This window comes from Anabrus simplex, chromosome 8 (assembly GCF_040414725.1).
Source record: "Anabrus simplex isolate iqAnaSimp1 chromosome 8, ASM4041472v1, whole genome shotgun sequence".
Classification (NCBI taxonomy): Eukaryota; Metazoa; Arthropoda; class Insecta; order Orthoptera; family Tettigoniidae; genus Anabrus; species Anabrus simplex.
In genome coordinates, this window is record NC_090272.1 from 124,630,514 (window position 1) to 124,652,247 (window position 21,734).

The window sequence follows — 21,734 nt, forward strand, 5'->3', positions numbered from 1 at the left end:
AAACAATATGAGTGGGAGCTCGAGAGGGTTAAGCACTCTCTATCCCAATATGTAGCTTAAAAGAGAATAGATACTAAGAGTCTTTACATTTTAGGGAAAAGTTACATGGTGGAAAAGCTTCGGACCTGCCCCGAGAGTTAAACTGCTGAGCTAGCAAGAAAAGAAGTTATTAAACGGCCATTACCTTGTTGTTGAACTGCTGCCCGAAGAAAGAGGCGCTTCCCGCCCCCTGCTATGTACTTTACACACTGAAAGATGGTACTGAAGTGGCCCGGAGACCCTAAAATCAGCAGTTTATATACTCTTGCGGAAAGTTCGAGGCGTTTGAGGAATGAGAACACCCTCCCACAAAAACTTTATTGGCTAGGGTTAAGCAATATATCCCCTTTGGGGAAGATACACCTGATTGGTTATAAATTAATTAAAGAAATTCGGGATTGGCTAAATTCAAAACAAGGGGAAAGAAAGGGTTATACAGCCAACTTAAACAATAACAGAAAGAAATTTAACAAGAAACAACTTTTGAGATAAAAATTTCTCCAAAAAACAGTTCTTTCACTTCGCACTAGGGTGAACTATTGTAGTTCTTCAGTAGTGTCCTCTAGAAGAGAAAGTTCACACTTCTTACTACAGGTAAAACAAAAATACATCAAAAACGACCCAGTTCAGAAACTTCAAAATTTCCAAGTAGTGACATCTTCTGAGAAACTTGAAAATTAATACATTAGATAAAGTTCAGACTTCCTCCAGTAGGGGAGTTTCAACAGGCGCAAGGTTTGAATTAGCGACGTGGAGGTGTACCACCCGGTACAATTATTATTATTTTATTATTATTATTATTATTATTATTATTATTATTATTATTATTATTATTATTATTATTATTATTATTATTATTATTATACTTTCATACTATCATACTTTCTTTGTGTGTGTTCATTGGCTGCCACAAAGAAGATGCTTAGAAGTTATGCACGGAGAATTGACGCCAGAAGGGATCGTGTCAGTAATGCTACGAAGTCGAGAATCTTGGGACCAGGTGGCAGTCTACGTAGAAAATATTCTGCGTCAGAAGAAGAAGGACCTGGACGATTACGACAGATAGTAAAGCAGAAGAAGGAAGATGAAGCACAAGATGCATTAAGCACGACATCCGCCCTGAAGTAATGCGAGAGCGGTTCCGGGGCGGAGATAAACGTCGTGGGAAAAGGGAGTGTGGTTTTTAGTGGGTAAGAATCTCCACACACTTGTTGAGTGCGGACCCTCACAAGCGTCTTATGAAAGATTTTCCACACTCCCTCGCAAAAAAAAAAAAAAAAATATTATTATTATTATTATTATTATTATTATTATTATTATTATTATTATTATTATTATTATTATTAAAGCATTTGAGGCCTAGGCTTTCAATCCCATCTTTTATCATTTTATTTACCTCATTCTTCAAGCGATTGTTCCTTTATATTCTTCTATTCGTTTCAGTAGTCATCACTGGGTAGAGTAGGCTTCAGCATAGCGGCTAGCTTTGGCTAGCTTTGCGGCTCTATATTCGGTAGGTGGAGCAGCTGGTCTCAACCGTCGGCTGTCTTGAGAATTATTTTCCATGGTTAACCATTCTCGTGCATTAAGGTGAATGCTGGAACAGTTCCTTTATAGGCCACATCCACCTTGCCTTCTCTGTAAATCATGTAATATCATGTACTTGATATATTGTATTGAGAAGATAGACCCTGTTGTCAATCTGTTTCTTATAATTGCGCTTCAGTATGGAACAAAAATAAAATTTATAGCTTATTGGGGAAATTTGACATTTTGTGTTTTGGTCTCCTTAAAAATGCTACTCCTCTGTATAGTAATCAAATAATATATAGCCTAAAGCATAGCCCGGCTATCCCTGAATTTATATACTCAGTTTTGCAGCAGTAATGCTATTTGGTGGAGATAAGTGACAGCCGAAGAGAGACAGAGAAAGCACATCTCAGTTAACAGCATTCAGTGTAATATTATTGTTGATCAGTTTTATGGGCTTAGGAGATAGTAGGCCAGTGATGTTTGGTGCTGATGGAATCTGCGCTAAAAGTTAAATTTCCTGAATATGTCCATTATTATAATGTCCATTATTATAGTTTGTACGGTAAAACTGTATCAAATATAGACATATTTAAAACTAGATTTTTTATAGTTATTATTATGTACACATTTTATCCAGAGATATGTGGAAGTTTGTGAAAAAATATATTAATTGCAAATATCTCAGTTATTATTGAGCCTCCTTGGCTCAGGCGGCAGCGCGCTGGCCTCTCACCGCTGGGTTCCGTGGTTCAAATCCCGCTCACTCCATGTGAGATTTGTGCTGGACAAAGTGGAGCCAGGACAGGTTTTTCTCCAGGTACTCCAGTTTTCCCTGTAATTTCATTCCAGCAACACTCTCCAATATCATTTCATCTGTCAGTCATTTATCATTGCCCCAGAGGAGTACAACAGGCTTCGGCAGCCGACACAATTCCTATCCTCACCGCTAGATATGATGTTCATTCCATCCCTGACCTGGTCAAATTACTGGAAACAGGCTGCAGATTTTCATTTTCATCTCAGTTATTATTATAATTATTAAGGTAAAAGTGCATAAAACATAAAAGTTCGGAAATTGAATCAGTCATTTAAGAAAGTGTACGTGTTCAAATTGTTGATTTAAAAAAAAATTGCAGATTAAGATTCTTCTCGTCTTATTGCACCGTTTCACAAAACGAATGACACTTATTGAACCAGTAACATGCTGATATTGAAGGTTGATTTGTGTGAGGCTTGGAAGTCATTTAAAAAAAGGCACATGATCTGGAGAAGTGCCCTTTCTTGAATGGCTTCTTTGCTTATAGAAAGGAACAGCTGAATACACTTTCAATTTTTTACTAACTTTGATGACCAAGATTATGGCATCGGTTAATGCAGTTTCTGAGTGTTCTTGTGGCTGTAAAAAGCATAAGAAAGTTGTAAGAACTTTACTGCATGGTGGCCAAAATTTTATAAGAGGGGAGGACTGTTGGATGAATCTTGATGAAGGGGAGTGCCTACCAACTAGAGAATTTGTTTCCGGCCAGAATCATTCATGGGGGCAATGACCTTGATGTTAGGCCCCTTTAAACAACAAGCATCATCATCAGAATCATTCATGTTTTTCCTTTACTATGCCGAAGATCCAGGAACCGCACGGACAAAACAGGTAATCAACGGCCTTATTGAACACACCCATTTGAAACTAGACAGCAACGTCCAGCATCCTAACGAACCAGCCAAAGAAGAACCAATTCCTATTGACGGAAATAAGAAGAATAACCTAAACAGTCTAGAAGTGTATATTCCGGGGAGAACAAAGAATTTTTCAACCAAATACTTGCGTGGCCAACTGTTCGTGTGACTGACGATGATTTTTATTGACTGTTATCATTCAAATGATTGTTATTGTAGAACAACGACACAGTGTGTTCAGATTATCTAAGTAAAAATGTGGTTTTGCTGCAAAACTGATTGTAATTCAGCGATCATTATAGATCATTATCATATCTGCCAATTTCCACTAAGTTCTTTATCTTTTCTCCATATTTTATCAAGTAACCTAGCCACAACTATCAACACTAACAGTCAAAGCACATACATTTAACATAACTAGCAAAACAGGCTTTTAAATCAGTTTTTTGCTTCTCCAGAAAAGTTACATTTCTGGACATGTGCCGTTTTTTAAAATGACTGATTCAATTATAGTTTACTCAGCTTTCATAATAAACACCATTTCCATACAGCTAATATTATCAGAGATATTTTACATTTCCTGTTTTGGTTCCCTTAATATTGCTATGGCACTGTATACTAATCAAATACTATATCACCTATGGCACTCACCAGATATTCATGAACTTACTTAGTTTCAAGAAATTCTATCAAGCTGTTCATTTCAGCAAGTAGAAGAGTTCAAGTACCTTGCTTAGATATTATCTGAAATTCTGCATTGCCAGAAGGAAATAAAATCCAGAATTACAATGGTAATCTGCAATGTGAACCTGTTTTAATATGCATATTGTTTACTGGGCGAGTTGGCTGTGCGGTTAGGGGCACGCAGCTGTGAGCTTGACCGGGCGAGTTGGCCGTTTGGTTAGGGGCACACAGCTGTGAGCTTGCATCCGGAAGATAGTGGGTTCGAACCCCATTGTCGGCAGCCCCGAAGATAGTTTTCCGTGGTTTCCCATTATCACACCAGGCCACGGCCGCTTCCTTCCCACTCCTAGGCCTTTCTTATCCCATCGTCGCCATAAGACCTATCTGTGTCGGTGCGACGTAAAGCAAATTATAAAAACAAAAAAATAATGTTTTTGTTAATAAATTATGATTTGAAGTTAACAAAATGTATAATAATAATACAAAATACTGGTATCTAATCAGTCAGTTTGCTACAGTATACAACAAGAGTTAAGTTACAAGATTCTCTCTGCACATCGTTAGGCTGATTGAATTGAATACCCAAATCTGTTTCCAGAATCACGATGATCGCTCATTGTTTACAGAATACATGTGGTTTAAAACAATCTCAACAATCTTGTACACAATTATTTACACACTATCACCACACAGTATCTCACTTTTTTTCAGTGTACATTGTCCTTTGTCTGGCTCCTTGGCTGAATGGTCAACGTTGAAGTCATTAGTTTAGAGGTCCCATGTTTGATTGTCGGCTGATGCAGGGACTGGGTGTTTGTATTTGTTCCAACACACTCCTTCATATTCACGCAACACACCACGCCACCAATCACCACAGAAACATACAATAGTGAATACTGTACATCCCTTGACATACAGTTGGTATCAGCAAAAGCATCCGGCCACAAAACAGGCATGCAATAGTGAATATGTCCCTCCACATAAGGTTGGCATCAGGTAGAGCATCCAGCTGTAAAACAGGTGTAAACCCACATATGCAACACCAATTGCATCTGCAATCCCACAGAGATATGGGAAAAGAAGATTGACCTTCTTAGTACACATGATACATATGGGAAAACTATGGAAAAACTTTGCTTTTTGATAGGTTGTTCATCTTTCTGCTGTGATTAAGAGTTAAGAGGGAATGATAGCTCGTTATACTTCTTGCTTCTCTTGCTATACTTTTCTTTAAAAATCACCACCATCGCCTGACACAATCGGTGTGGGAGGGCTTCAGTGGGTGAGATCATTGTAAGTCCTTTGCAGGACAAAATTGCAGTACTGTCACATCTCTTAAGTTTTATAATACTTAAAGAAGAGCTACTGTGCACTTGGCATTATTGTTAGATGTCTTTTCTTTTGGCTGTGACTGGATTGTGCAAACAGCAGCCTAAATTAAGAGAGTGATCAAATTTGGTGCCCTAGAGCAAGAAAATAAATGATTGTCAAAAATGCCTTATTTAATGAAAAGATAGTGGCTGCACAGTTCATTGGGCAATATACAGTATATTTAGTATGTAATTTTAGAAAATAGGTCTTTAAGGAAAGTGAATGTTTCATTCAAATCACTTTTACCCAAATTTGAGTACCATTCTCAACCATCATCAGTCACCACTGATCTGCATTGTTTATGTAATGTTTTCGTAAATGATATTAAAAAATTTGAATATTTATTGAAATCTCCTCTGGCAAATTATTCCAATCCTCAGTTTCTCTCCCTATTACTTAATATTTGCCCCAATTTCTCCTCTTGAATTGCAACTTTATATTTTGATCTTTCCTACTTTTAAAAACTCCATTAAAGTTGATCTGTCTGCTAATGTCATTCCACACCTTCTCTCCACTGACAGCATGGAACATACCTGTTGGTAGAGTGGCTCGTCTCTTTATTCCCAAGTCTTCCCAGAGCCCAAAGTTTGTAATATTTTCATAACACTATTTTGTTAAAAATTACCTAGAACAAATCTTGTTGTTTTCCTTTAGATCTTTTCCAGTTCTCAAATCAGGTAATCCTAGTGAGAGTCCCATACACTGGGATCATACTCTAACTGGGGTCATACCAGTGACTTTATGTCTCCTAAATACCGTGATAAATAATTTATAGGGTTTCTAAACTGTTTTCTTAATTCAAAAAAATATATCTATTATAACAATATGGAACAATGAAGGTTACCATTTGTAGTTTTGAACAAAACCTTCATTCATTTATTGGTTCAGTTGGTGGTTTGTTCTTTCATTCTTTAATCCATTGTTTTACAATTCTCTTTTATATATATATATATATATATTTTTTTTTACAGGTTGAAGGAAATACGCACAAAGAAACTGTTGTCTTCATTTCAATATGGAGGATATCAAGACTAGAATATTTTATAACTGCCGTGAGAAGTATTATCATGCAATGCAAATTGCTGCTCTTGAAGGAATACGAAAATATTCAAATGATCCTTCATTTCGCTTGTACAATGGAATAGCTTTGGTGTTGGGTCGAAGAGTGCAAGAAGGCATTCGAGAACTGGATCCCCTCCAGATCAATCGAGATGTCATGCTTGGAGCAATGTTGGCACTTATGTTTGCACACAGGCGATTTGCTAGCGTTGATCGAGAGGCCTTGGCACAACTTGACTCAAAATTGAAGGAGGAGCGCAAACATGCTAGTGAAACAGGATTATATCATGCTGCAGTTGTCCTGTTCTATACTGGGAAACCAGATAAAGCCAAAGATTATGTAGATAAGTTGTTGAAAACCAATCCAAAGTCAGCTGATGGTCTTGTAATTAAAGGGTGGATAGAAATGTACGCAGGAAGGGATGGTAAAGCCAAAGATATAATGCAATATTTTGATTTAGCTATCGAACAAGGTAATGGTAAAAAGAATACTGAGGCAATCTTCGGCAAAGTGAGATACTGTGAACTACAAAACGATTATGAGGGGGCTATTAATCTCTTAAATCAGCTGGTGGTTCGGTATCCTTCCTATACAGCACCTCTTATTGAGAAAATGAAGAATCAGCTGGCTTTACTGGATTGGGATCTGGCTATTGAGACAGCTAATAGAATTCTTTCTTTAGATGCACACTGCCTAGAAGCCTTGAAGGCCAAGGTTCTCACTACTCTTTGTCGAGATGGAAATTATGAAGAAGCAAGCTTGGGAATAAGACGATTCCTCAGTGAAATGGAAAAAATCGAACCAAAGAATGCAGATTTATTTTTAGAAACTGCTCAGTTGTTCTCACGAGTTTGTGGTCGGAATGCAGCTGTTCTTGCAGAGACATACAAATTTGCAGAAAAGGCTGCACAACTTGATCCGACAAATGCAGAATTTATGACGGAGTTAGGATATCAATGTCTTTTACAGGGTCGTGTTAAGGACGCAACAAAATTTTATCGCAGTGCTACCAAGGTTGATGATTCTTCCATTGCAGCATTGTCAGGTTTGACACTCTGTCAGCTTACAGAGGGTGGAGCAGAGGAACAAGCTTCTCAACAAGTTGAATTTTTACGTGAAGTTCAAGGAGCTCAGCCAACTCCAGATCTCCTACTAATGTCTGCTCAATTAGCTGGAGGAGACTCAGAGAAAGCTCTACACTACCTGAATCAGGCTGTTGAAGCTCATTTTAAAACTCTTAGAACTTTACCATATGGACCTAAATATTTGAGGTGCCTTGATCCAGATTTTCTTTTGCAAATTGTCAAGGAATATTTAGCATATGCACCCATTCAACCTGCTGTTAGTGTATCTAATTACAGTTCAGGCTTAAGTCAGGGCCAGCCTTTGCCCATTCCACTGAGACAGAGTCTTACAATTTTGGAAGCAGTTAGCAAAGCTTGCCCTGGTCTGTTGGAAGGATTGTACCAACTTGCTCGAATACAGTTCCTGAGTGGAGACCATAAGTCAGCCACTGTTACCTTACAGCACATTTTGGATGACATTGATGCTGCTAGCTCTGATGCTAATTTGTTGATGGCTCAGATACATATCCAGCAAGGTAATTACCAGCGAGCTGCACAGTGTCTGGAGGTTGGACTCAGCTATAATTTCAAAGTTCGAGAACATCCAGTGTACCATCTTATATCTGCACTTGTCCAGAAGCAACAAGGGAACATTGAGGAATGTATTCAGACTCTACAGACTGCTATGAGTTTATCAGGTTTGAAGTCTAATAGTGCTGGTAAAACTCAGCCTCCAACATCCCCGACAGTTCAGGAGCTGTCTCTGCCAGATAAAGTTTCGATATTCCTTGAACTGGTTGATGCATACCGAGAGATGAAACGGTTTGATGAAGCAACCAAAGTAATGCAAGAAGCTACTGTAAAGTTTGCTGGTACTTCAGAAGAAGGTCGTATCACTGTGGCAAATGCTGAATTTGCTCTCCATCGAGGGGATACTAGACTCGCGCTTGATCTTCTTCAGACTGTTTCTCCTAAGCAAGCATACTATCAGCAAGCTCGTTGTAAAATGGCCAATATTCATCTCAAACATAGGAAGGACCTGCGTGCTTTTGCAGAGTGTTATAGAGAATTAGTAGAGAATGCTCCTGGACCTTTAAGTTATGTGATGCTTGGAGATGCATACATGTCAATACAAGAACCAGACAGAGCTATTGAAGCTTATGATCAAGCTCTTAAAAGAAATCCTCGCGATACAGCTTTAGCTTGTAAAATGGGACGGGCTCTTGTGAAAACTCACCAGTATGGAAAAGCAATCAATTACTATAAGGAGGCTATTAGAGGAGAGGATAATGGTGACCTCAAATTAGACATGTCTGAACTCTTCATGAAGTTAGGGCAGCATGATAAAGCTGAGAAAACATTATCTCAGGAATTGGAATCGAAGTCAGATATTTCTGATGTAACTGGTCTTATTGCTCGCTCCAGAGTCTTGTTGTTATTAGCTAAAGTGCGTGAAAAGTCTGGGAATATTCAGGCAGCATTAGATACGCTCAAAGAGGCCCATGATAACCAGAGCAGAATTCTTAAAAGGGCTTCCTTGGACTCTTTAGCCAGTAATGAACAGCGGTTGATAGCAGCAGATATTTGTCAGCAGATGGCAGAACATGCTAATATTCTGAGAGACTTTGACAGTGCTATTCGGTATTACAAAGAAGCACTGATGCATAATGGAGAGGATAAACTGACCATGGTGGCTTTGGCTCGACTATACATGCAAGTAAGTACCTTAATAATGCTCCTCTTTTGTTGGGCATGTTGTGGTATTAGAATAGAAAGCCTAAAGATTATCTCACTTAAAATAAATTCCTGTTCACTTTGAAATATCTTTTTGCATGTAATTTAATATATGGGTTGGAATTTTAGTTGTCACAGCTATTCTTTTTACTACTGAGACAAAAAGTGATACCTGTATGAAGGATTTACATTCCTTCACTGCATTCACCAGCATTGTCTACAACTTATTACCGGCGATGTAGAAGTCGTAGAATCCCTGTAACGGTGCCCATTCTATTAAAAGTCTCTGATGGAGCAATCTACTGCCTGCAGAATCTTAGTAACAGTACAGAAGCTAATGCCACGAAGTGGTTCCTTTTCCTTTGGGATCAAGTCATAAACACAGGGGCTTAAGTCCTGGATGGAAAAGCACTTGACTGCAGGATTAACAATCTGTCCTTGCAGTACGGCATGTGTTAGGGTGACACCATAACAGTCAAAGACAAACTTTTGTTTTGTGTGGTGACTCTAATGACACTACTTGTTGGATTGGCGCTAAAGTTCAGGGTGCTACGGTCTGGCCGAGATCTCATCAAGCATAATAATATGGTGTAAGAAATCATCTCCTTCACGACCATAGCGTTCCAAGGGAGTCTGAGTGGCTGTGTACAGGAATCATTGCTGCGCTTCAGTTAACTCGTGGGGAACCTACCCACCGATTTGCAATTTTTCACATTACTAGGCACTTCTTTAGAATATACAGCACAGTCGTATGCGGTAAGCCCATCTCATGACTTAACTCACAAATCGTCTGATGTTGATCTGTATCTAATAGAACAGCAAGAGCCTGCACTTCCTCTTCACTGACACTAGGGTGGCCCAGCCGAGCCATGTCCACCACGTTTTCACGACCCTCATTGAAAGCTGTAACCCCTCTTGCCACTGTTCCCTATTGTAACACTGTTTCACCGAATGCTTCACGAGACCTTCATGATATTGTCTTGCTGTTCAGCCACAGGCACATTCAATTTTCAGCCAACATTGCTGTTCCTGTTTTGTAAACATGATGAATACACAACACACGTTTAGGGTGGCAATTCACACAAGACTGGTTTCTTCTCACCACAGCATTGTCGCGTTTCAGTGGGTGGGTGATTCCATTTGCAGTGAGGCAGGTTAGGCAAAGAGTAACTTGTGGTAGAAGTGACAACAGTTAATTCAGTTTTGTTTCACGTCCACAGTAGTGTTGCCACTATTTAAGTTCCAACCCACATATAAATACTTGAATGTAATTGGATGCACTAGTAAAATAAATTCCAAATTTCTTAATACATTTTCTAAGAAGGACTTTTCAATATAGAAGGATGAAAATACTAAATTAGAATATTATCAGCTATCTGCCTTGAACACTCATTTTGTCCTACTGAAGCTTTGTTAGTAGTTTGCAGCAGTTTTCTTTTATTATTTAGGCCTGTACTTGGAAATTACTTTTAGTCCTTGCAGACAGTGAATGTAGACAGACTATAACTGAGCAAAAAATGGCAAGAAATATGATGTAAATCAGTACCATATTTTAACTACTTGCATTTGAAGTTAACTGATCACTGACCTTTCAAAGCTTTTTTCACCATGACATTGTCAAAATGCTTTTCACCATGACATTATCAAAATGCTTTCCTGGGACCTGGTTTACTTCCCCTCTACCTGCTGTGTAGTAGCACAAGTTGTCGGTAACAAACATGCCTGTCCATCTTCATGTAGTTATGCATGCGTTCAAATTTTGTTGCTGGAAAATGTAATTTTCTTTCTTTCATTTTTGGGCTTCTTTTCTCTGGTTAAATTGAGTAACTGGTCAGGTTCTCCTGCCATGGTAATGGAGTAGACCATGCAGCCAGTGACTCCATGCCGAATTTCAGGTGGCAGTTAATTAACCTGGCTCCCCTGGGGGTGTCAGCAGCTTCAGGCAGAGGAACTTCCCCCCCAGGGAGGGTGATGGCCCTCAGTGGAGGAAATGTCACTGGTACCCATCTTGTTGGAGGGCTGCAGCTTCAACAGAACTGACTTGAGGCCAAAGAGGACTTCACATGCCAAAAGGGTCAAGATCAGATAGTCACATGCGGAGCTGGAACAGCAGTACGGATGTGATACTGTGATATGGAAGGCAACGGATAACCATCGTATTATGAATTACTCCTAGCACAATCAACATGGCTGAAAACACAAGAAACACAGCCCTCTGTCCCTGCCAGACCTTAGATGGTCAGAGGGCGCTTAGAATCTCCAGATCAGCTAACAAGATTGCGACATGGAATGCAAGAAGTATGTTTGAAATAGGAAAGATTGACAAAGATTGCGACATGGAATGCAAGAAGTATGTTTGAAATAGGAAAGATTGGCAAAGATTGCGACATGGAATGCAAGAAGTATGTTTGAAATAGGAAAGATTGGCAATACCATCCATGAAATGAAGAGGATGCACTTAGACATCCTGGGAATCAGCGAGATGCATTGGCCAGGTTCAGGATAGTGTACTATAGGCAAGCACACTGTATACTATGCTGGAAATGATGACACCACTCACCATCAAGGGGTGGCTGTTACCATGTCGCAAGCTGTAGACTGTGCCGTACGAAACTTTGTACCATACTCAGACAGAATAGCCCTATTGCAGCTCCAGGTCAATCCAGTCATTGTCAACATCATACAAATGTATGCATCCACAGCTGACAAGGACGATGTTGAGGTGGAGGAATTCTACAGTCAGGTCAAAAGTGTGTTGGACATCACAAAAAAACATGAGATGAACATCATTCTCAGAGACTTCAATGCGAAGATCGGAAAAGGCAGAGTCAGTAATAATAATAATTTTGTGTGTCTATTTCTAGCCGAGTGCAGCCCTTGTAAGGCAGACCCTCCGATGAGGGTGGACGGCATCTGCCATGTGTAGATAACTGCATGTTATTGTTGTGGAGGACAGTGTTATGTGTGGTGTGTAAGTTGCAGGGATGTTGGGGACAGCACAAACACCCAGCCCCCGGGCCATTGGAATTAACCAATGAAGATTAAAATCCCCGACCCGACCGGGAATCGAACCCGGGAACCTCTGAACCGAAGGCCAGTATGCTGACCATTCAGCCAATGAGTCGGACAGCAGAGTCAGTAACACGGTCGGACTATTTGGTCTGGACTTTAGAAACGAGAGGGGCAGTCGGCTAGTGCAGTTCAGCCAGGAAGAACATCTTGTCGTGCTTAATTCTTGGTTCAAACTATCAGCCAAGCAACTCTACATGTGGAAGGCACCTCAAGATACCACAGAACACATCGTCCGAAATCAGATTGATTTCATTCTGGTGAACCAGCGCTTCCGCAATAGTTTCAAATTGGTTAAAACCTACCCTAGAGCAGACATTGGATCAGACTATAACCTTGTGGTGGCATGCATCCAACTGCACTTTAAGACAGTTCGTAAGACCAAGAGACCTGCGAGAATAGACATCAGCAGTATCAAGAATGAAGAGATTCGTAAGAGGATTCAGCATGACCTATCTAAAAGTTTCGATAAAATGAAGAATGTTGATACAGGTATAGAAGTCTTGTGGACAGAAATGAAATGGATTCTGATAGGCACGGGAAAACAACATTTAACACGTGATAAAATGCTCAAGAAACAACCGTGGATGACTGATGAGATACTGGAATTCATGGATGAGCGTCGGAAATGTAAAAACCAAGAGATAAATAAATAGAAGCAAGTGCACAAAGAAATTAAGAGGAAGATCGTGGCTGCGAAAGAACAGTGAATGACAGAAAGATGTCAAGAGGTAGAATTCCTGCAGCAAAAGAATGACAGTTTTAATCTACACAAAAAAATAAAGGAGTGCCTTGGGTTATATTGTAATAGAAGGCATCATGTTCTGGTGGAGATGAACAACCGCATTGTGACTGACATCACTGACAAACTCAGGGTCTGGAAGTCATATATAGAAGAACTGTTCAGCGATGGTAGACCTAACGAACATGGTGTGAACGAGGCAAACACAGGTACTGCCATTTTGAAGGACGAGGTGAGGCGTGTCATCTGCCAAACGAAGAATGGAAAGGCCCCTGATGAAGTACATGCAGAACTTCTCACACTCATGGACAGCAGTGGTACCAGTATTCTGACAGAGCTATTCAACAAAATCTACTCAACTGGAATAATCCCAGAAGACTGGTTTAGGTCCACTTTTATCACTCCCCCAAAAAAGGCAAATGCCAGATGATGCGAAGAGCACAGAATCATCAGTCTGATGAGCCATATTGTAAGTATATTCTTAAAGATCATTCATTGCAGAATCCGTGCTAAATGTGAAGAAGTGATAACTGAAACATAGTTCAGATTCAGGAATGGTCTTGGGACTATAGATGCACTTTTCTGTATTCAATTGTCCATAGTTGCTTGGAAATGAACAAGAATGTCTATGCATGTTTCATAGACTACAAAGAGGCATTTGACAAAGTTCAGCATGGGAAGGTGATGGAAATTCTGCAGAACATCGGACTTGATGACCGAGATATTCGGATTATTGCCAATTTGTACTGGGGTCAGAAAGCAGCAGTCAAGATTGAGGAAAACCTGTCAGAAGAAATAGACATCCACCATGGCATTCGACAAGGCTGTGTATTATTGCCTCTACTCTTCAACATTTACTCAGAGGCTATCCTTGCAGAAGCTCTGGAAGAACCGTCTACCATAGGCATCATTATCAATGGGGAACGTCTAAACAAACTTCGTTATGCTGACGACACGATATTGCTAGCAGACAATGCAGAAGACTTTCAAGTATTATTAAACAAAGTGAATGTTGCTTGCAACAACAGAGAACTGAAGATAAACATTAAGAAAACCCAGTTCATAGTTGTCAGTAAATGGCAAGACATCCACGTACAGCTCACTCTCGACAATGAACCCGTACAGCTCACTCTCGACAATGAACCCATCGCTTCTTCTTCTTAAGACGTCGTCTCCAAACGGAGGTGGACGATCCACATGGCCAGCTCTGATCCTGACGTTGCAGTCATGCCATGTGAATTTATTGGAATATCTCTCAGGATCTTTAATGCAGTGGTTTTCCGTTGCCTTCTGCATTCTAATGCCGTTGACCAAACTGGTTCCTCCACCTTTGGGAACAATTTCTTGTCCCCAAGACAGTAGAGTGCCCTTACCCATACCCGCTCATCCATTCTCAAAGAGACTGTTGGCACTTGGAATAGGGGATCTCCTTATACCGGGAGATAATCGATCCCTTCATTCGTTAGCCGCCTGCATATAAAATATAATTTTTATATACAGTTGTTGCCCCCTCTCTTCCGCAGGGAGGTGAATGTCAGGATTTCACCATCATTGAAACAAGGACCAAATGGCATTTCCTTGTTTCTAGGATGTTACCTCAACCAGAAGTGGGACTACAGCCAAGAAATATGGGTCTGAATTGAACATGCGAGAAGCATCTTCATGCAGATGAAGAAACTGCTCAACAACCGCAACCTACAACTAAACCTAATGCTCCGTCTGATCCGTGTACATCTTTCCCATGTTACTTTATGGAATGGACAGCTGGACACCTACTCAAGCCCTCTGCAAAAGACTGGAAGCATTCAAAATGTGGGTGTACAGACGGATGCTTCGCATTTCGTGGACAAACACAATCCGGAGTTCCGAGGTGTTGGATCGACTTGGAAAGAAGACTGAAGTCATGCTGCTGACTATTAAAAGGCGGAAACTGGAATACTTCGGCCATATAATGCAGAATGATAAGTACAGAATCCTGCAGCTTGTTATACAAGGAAGAATAGAAGGACGTAGAAGTCCTAGCAGACAATGAACTCTATGGATGAAGAACCTCGTGGACTGGTATGGGTTGGACATGATGTCTCTGTTCTGTGTTGCTGCATCTAAATTCAGGATCGCCATGTTGACTGCCAACCTTCGCTAGAAGATGGCACATTAAGAAGAAGAAGAAGGTGCCCATTTGAGATATTTGGTTAGTTGCATTATAGTATGTGAATGGGATAGTGCCTTTTGGAGCATTCAGGAACCTATAATCTTCAACAGTTGTTCAGTCCACCACTCATGATGATGATGACACAACAGCCTTTTGCGGGCCTTGACCTTCCTCAGAAGTTTTTGCCAGTTTTTTCTGTTCAGTGCCATGCTCCTCCAGTTCTTAATTCTCAGGATCTACATTTCTCCCATCTCAGTTTTCGCCTCCCAGTTCTTTGGGGCCCTTTTGCCTCATCATCATATATCTTCTTCATCGCTCTGTTGTCATTGGTACGGAGTACATGAACAGCCCACTCTAGCCTCTTGATCTTAATAACTTTAACAGTGTCAGGGACATTAAATAGCCTGTTAAGTACAGGGTTGTATCTTCTTCTCCACGCTCCATTTTCTTCTACTGGCCCAAACATGCATTTCAGAATTCTTTCTCTTAAAGATACCAAGCTGTCTTTCATCAGATTTTGACTGAGGTTACATTCCAAAAGCATATGTTTGCACTGATCTCACGGATATCTTGTTGTGTTTTCCTCTTCAGTAACTGAGACTTCAGATGTTTTCTATTTGCATAGAGTATCTCTTTGTGGATTTTATCTCCATTATTCTTTACAATTGACCTCTGATTCCAAATGAGTGAAGCTACATACAACTTAAAATTTATATGAATCAGTTTCAATAGATGGAGTTCTTTCTGCATGCCTTAGTCCTGCACATGTGATTAGCCGTATCTCACTAAGATGAATTTGCATATTTTCATCTTTCTGGCTGTCTTTTTCCAGGTTACTAAAGACCACTTTCATAGTGGTGTTGCTATTTTATTAATATCACCTGCATATGTTAAGATCTGGACTGATTTATAGAAGATAGTGCCCCTTGTGTTAATGCCAAAAACTCAAACCACCTTCTCTAATACAATATTAAACAAAAATCAGCCCAACAAATCTCCTTGCTAACCCTATTTGTAGTGTTATAGGGTTTGAAAACCTATTTTGAATATTAATTTAAGGCCAAGTATTTTCTGTGTAAGCTTTTACTAATGAAATCAGTTTTTGAGGAATGTGTAATTCCTGCATTGCCGACGCTCTCTATCGGTACTGTGATATGCTGATCGGAAGTCAATAAACAGGCGGTATGTCTCTCTACCCCTTAATCCTGTTCCTTGATATGGGGTTGGAAATAGATGAGGCGAAATTAAATTATATGGCATGTTTTGTATGGCCGGATGCCCTTCCTGATACCAACTTATTCAAGGAGTTAATGAAGATGAAATGAATGATGGTGAATGAAATTGGGTAAGGAGGTGGAAGGAATTGGATGTGGCTTATGAATAGGAACTGTCCTGACATTTGCCTGGAAGTGAAAATGGGAAACCACAGAAAACCATTCTCAGGACAGCAGACAATGGGGCTTCAAACACAAACGTCTCCAGAATGCAGAACTTTGCTCCATAACCATAGAGCGTTGACACATGCAGCCACTCCACTCAGTAGGTGGTGTGTATCAATACCAAATTCAATACACTTTTTGAATATTTAGTGTATTAAAGTCAAAGAAATTATAATGTTTATTAATAATTCAATACAGACCAAAATTTGATAATTATAATGTAATATTTAGTGTATTGTAAAAACTTGATTGACTTGTTGGAATCCTCGTTGGTAGTCTCAAGGTGATCAGTATACTCTGGTCCTGTGTGTTTCACAAGTTCTGACTGGATGAAGTCTATTCCTGGAGCTTTGTTGTTCTTCAAGTTTGTAATAGTAAGATGTGGTTGGGACTAGTAGTTTCACTTCAGTTCCCGAACTGTCTGTATTTTTTGCAATCACCCTTCTTTCCTGATTATCTGGTACATTGCCATTCAATAATTCATTAATATGCTGAGCTTACCTGCCAAATATTGCTTCATTACTGCACACGATTGTGCCTTATGTATCGCTGTATAGAGTTGTTCTAGGTTGAAAATGTCCCTATTCCACAAGCTCTCTCTCTCTCTCTCTCTCTCTCTCTCTCTCTCTCTCTCTCTCTCTCTCTCTCTCTCTCTCTCTCTCTCTCTCTCTCTTTTCTGGTATGGTTCTGCTGCATCCTCTTGTATGCCTTGTTTTTAAAGCTGTTACATGTCTACACTCTCCTTCAGATCAGCCGTTGAATCTTTGCCTATCTGCTCTTCCGAAGGCATTATCTGCAGCTGTAACAAGGACACCCTTGAAGTTCCAACAGACCTCACCAGTTGTCTCACTAACAGGGGAGGCTGGTAATGCCTTGCTGATTAAATTAATGTAGCTGAGAGCAGCTTCTGGTTCTTTCAATCTAGTAGTGTTATATTTCCTTTGCTGGGATCCATGTGCATTCCGTTATTAGGTGTTCTGCTTATAATTTTTGCTATAACAAGGTAATGGTCCGAGTTAGCATTTGCCTCCTTGTAAGTTTGTATGTCTGTCAAGTTGTGTAAATGCCTTGCATCTATCTGGAGGGGGTTAAATTGATTAAAAGTATTTCTATCTGGAAAAGGGATTGTAGATAAGGGTTACAGATCTCTTCATATCCTTATGAGGTTATGTAGGGTTTGTAAGAAGGATGTAAAGGGTGTAAGACACTGGCAAGACCCCAGTTAGAGTTTGGTTCTAATGTATGGGACCCTCATCAGGATTACTTGATACAAAAACTAGAAAAGATTAAAAGGAAAAGCAGCATACTTTGTTCTAGGTGATATCCGACAAATTATCAGTGTTACGCAAATGTTGCAAACTTTGGCCTGGGAAGATGTGGAAATAAGGTGATGTGCTGCTCGACTAAGCAGAATATTTCAATCTGTCAGTGGAGAGATGGCTTAGGATGACATAAGTAGACAAATTTATTTATTTATTTATTTATTTATTTTATTTATTTATTTATTTATTTATTTATTTATTTATTTATTTATTTATTTATTTATTTATTTATTCATTCATTCATTCATTCATTCATTCATTTATTCGGTCGGTCGGTCGGTCGGTTGGTCTCCTCCTCATTTTGTGTATGTCTTTATGATTAAATATGGTTCTTCCCTTTCCTATCTTGACATGCATATCTCCGACAATTATTTTGCAGTCACCTCTTGGGCACTCACTATATGGCTCATTTAGCTCATCATGAAACAAATCTTTCTCTTAGTCACTTTTGTCTTTAGTTGGACAGTGTACACAGATGATGCTATAATTGAAAGACTTTCCTCAAAATCTTAGCCTGTACATTCTGTGGAATTTGGCTTGAAAATACAAAATTAGATGTTTTCTTTTGTTATTCACAACATAACCAGGTCCAAATATGTGCTCCTTCATGTGGCAGTTGTAGAATAGCATATGATACTCCTTTTCTATAACTCCATTATCTGTCCATCTCATTTTCTGGTTAGCAGTGATATCTAATGGATACTTGCCAAGCTGATCTAAAAGCTTTCTTAGGGCTCCAGTCTAGTACAATGTTAAAACATTCCATGATCGAATTCTTAAGTCCAGTAAACTTTTGCAATTCGTTGGATTTTGAAATGAGTTTATGTAATGAGTTGGGTTGTCAAACCCTTTGCCAATCCCATCAATCTTGGAGGACCAGTATTTTCTGTTAGGATTGTCTCCCTTAGCTTGTGTAGCTACTTTTCTGCCCTTGCATGACTTAGCCAGCCAAGTGCTGCTCAGGGACCATGAAGTGGATGTGCATGTGTTGGTCTTGGTAGGAATGAATAACATTTCCTATGTTTTATTAGTACACTTCTGTCAGCAAGATGAACACCCACGGGATCAGATATTACCCCTTTGACCCCACAAGTCCACCACACTGTCAGCAAAATTTTCTATAAACTCAACTCTTGTTTGGGATGATTTATTAGAGATTACGTATAGTCCAGGCACCGCCCATTTCAGTTTTCATTGCTAGTTGTAATATGATCAAGCTGAAGCTCTCTCTTTTTGTGGTGATTAACATACTGCTTACCAGTATTTAGCATTGTTTCTGATATTCTGTTAGTTTATGTAGGTCTCTCATACCTAACTTCTTCACTTACCAAATTGATGGAGATGTTGGAAAATACTTGTCGCTGTCACACGAGAATTTTCTTTTCCCAGATACGTGTAGAGTGTTCTTATCCTAGACATCCATGAGATGATTTTTTAAAGTCTTGTTTCCTGGTGTTGTGTATTACCTTACTAGAACTCGATGTAAATGGTGCTTTCCAGGCAACACTGTCATTTGGGCATATAATGTAAATACAGTAATATCTATATACTCCACTTGAAATAACATGAGCACTTTATTTGCACTTATTTTTCATAAGGAAAGTTGTAACAATATACTACAAATCTCTTGTGCCTGTTGTGTATATTCAGTAGTAAATAAAGTACAACATTTGATTGGTCTCTAAATGTAGTCTGCTGTTTTTGTGGAACAGTTATGTCAAACATTGACAGCCATTTATTACCAAATCAATTAAAGTTAGGAGTTTCAAAGTCATATGTCATGAGACATTGTTTTAATATATGTATAGAGCAATGAAAATCATTCTGACATTCTTGTATGATTCATTTTTGTGTTCAAAGGTGTACATGTCAGACTTGCTATTAGTAATAATAAAAATAATAATGATAAAAATCCTTTATTTTTAACTAGGCTGTGCATGAGATTATCTGTTGGCTCAAAAATCAGATGAATACAAAATAAAACACAAAATTGGCTATTAGACCCTAGTTCTTATTGATTGTATTTTGTATTCCATTAAATTAATGTATGTTTGTAGTTTTTGAACAAAAATATTCATATGCTTATTGCATTTTCTCAGGTGAATGACTTGGAGCAGTGCGAGTTGAGTTGTAAAGTTCTTCTCAGAGCTGATTCAGAAAATGAAGCTGCGACTGTAATGATGGCTGATCTAGCATTTCGCAAGATGGACTTTGAAAGTGCGTCCTTTCATTTCCAGCAACTTTTGAACAAGAGACCAGACTACTGGACAGCTTTGGCCCGCCTTGTAGAAGTGATGCGTCGAACTGGAAACTTGGAAGATATTCAGCCCTTCCTGTCAAGAGCAGAAGGATCATTTCCTCGGGCTAAGCTGGAAGCCGGTTTGGCCTACTGTCGAGGTTTATACTTGTGGTATTCGGGGAACACAAATGAAGCCCTTCGGCAGTTCAATAGTGCCCGACTTGATCAAGAATGGGGACAACAGGCTATTTATAACATGATTGAGATTTGCCTAAACCCAGATGATGATACTCTTGGAAGTGAAGCATTCATTGATTATGACAATGAATATGCTCGAGATTCCTATGAAATGGCTTTAAAAACTGCCGAAAGGCTCTTAAAGGATCTGAGACCTCGGCCTGGTGGAGGAGATGAGGCCTTGAATCATAGATTATTAGGAAACTTTTTCCTTCTTGCTACAAGACAGAAACCAAATGTAGAGAGGGCATTACAAGACTTTACAACCTTGGCCAGTATTGAAATGTATAGAGATCATGTGGGTGTTGCATTGGGCTTGGCTACAGCTTACATGTTGTTGAAACAAACACCAAGAGCAAGGAATCAGCTAAAGAGAGTTGCAAAGAATATATGGAACTTTGAGGATGCTGAATACCTGGAACGTTCGTGGCTACTTTTGTCAGATATCTATATTCAGAATGGTAAGTATGACATGGCGAGTGAATTATTGAAACGTGTTCTTCAGCACAACAGATCCTGCACTAAGGCTTATGAGTATGCAGGAATGGTTGCTGAGAAAGAACAGTCATATCGTGAGGCAGCTGCTCAGTATGAGCGAGCCTGGACCTATGGTGGGCGTTCAAATGCTTCCATTGGTTACAAGCTTGCATTCAATTATATGAAAGGCAAAAGATATGCTGATGCAATAGATATTTGTCAGCAAGTTCTCAAGGTGCAACCTGATTATCCTCGCATTAAAAAGGAAGTCATGGACAAATGTAGGAATAATCTTCGGACTTAATTCTCTTCACTCAGTTCTTTTCTGAATATTTTATAGACACCAGAGTGCAATATATTTAAGAGATTTTAGTTGCTAATTTGTGTATTTATAATCAAATCTTTCATCCTAATATTTGAGTTAGACTAAAGTAAACAATACATGATGAGAGAAATTTTTCCATATGCATACTATCTTAAGTTAAAACAAATCAAGTTTATTATATGTTCTATACATTACATTCATAAGAATGCTTAAAATTTATACATTTCAATCAATTGGGACATGTTTCACCCTTATTGTGGGCATTCTCAGCCAAATCCTTTTCCCCAAAATCACAGATTGTCGGGATCCCGATATTCTCATAATAATTTAGCTTAACACTTGATTGTAAGAATACTGTGTGTTAACAAATACATTTTAGTCAAAACTATACTAACAGTCAAAGCAAATTATTAAAATTAAGTGGTGCTCCTGAAATAGATTTAAAATTGTTCATTGAATGTCTTTTGACACCGATTAAAAATTTTGTCTTATATTTAGGTACTGTTCTGTCTTTTTAACACAATGTTCTTCAATGTTCGTCAATAAGGCGGGTGACATGGTGCCAAGCCAGAC

At 39.2% G+C, this 21,734-nt stretch overlaps 1 protein-coding gene across 1 annotated transcript; it reads left to right on the top strand.

Moving 5' to 3' along the window:
- The first annotated feature begins 6,316 nt into the window (after positions 1-6,316).
- LOC136879193 (tetratricopeptide repeat protein 21B-like) lies at positions 6,317-21,322 on the top strand. The gene is made up of 2 exons (XM_068228986.1): positions 6,317-9,142; positions 19,983-21,322. The coding sequence occupies exons 1-2, from the start codon at positions 6,317-6,319 to the stop codon at positions 21,138-21,140; spliced, it is 3,984 nt and encodes a 1,327-aa protein (XP_068085087.1). The 3' UTR covers positions 21,141-21,322.
- The last annotated feature ends 412 nt before the right edge of the window (positions 21,323-21,734 follow it).

Coding starts and splice junctions, on each gene's coding strand:
- LOC136879193 (XM_068228986.1), top strand. CDS start 6,317: ATGGAGGATATCAAGACTAGAATATTTTATAACTGCCGTGAGAAGTAT. Junction 9,143..19,982: donor TGGCTCGACTATACATGCAA/GTAAGTACCTTA, acceptor GCATTTTCTCAG/GTGAATGACTTGGAGCAGTG.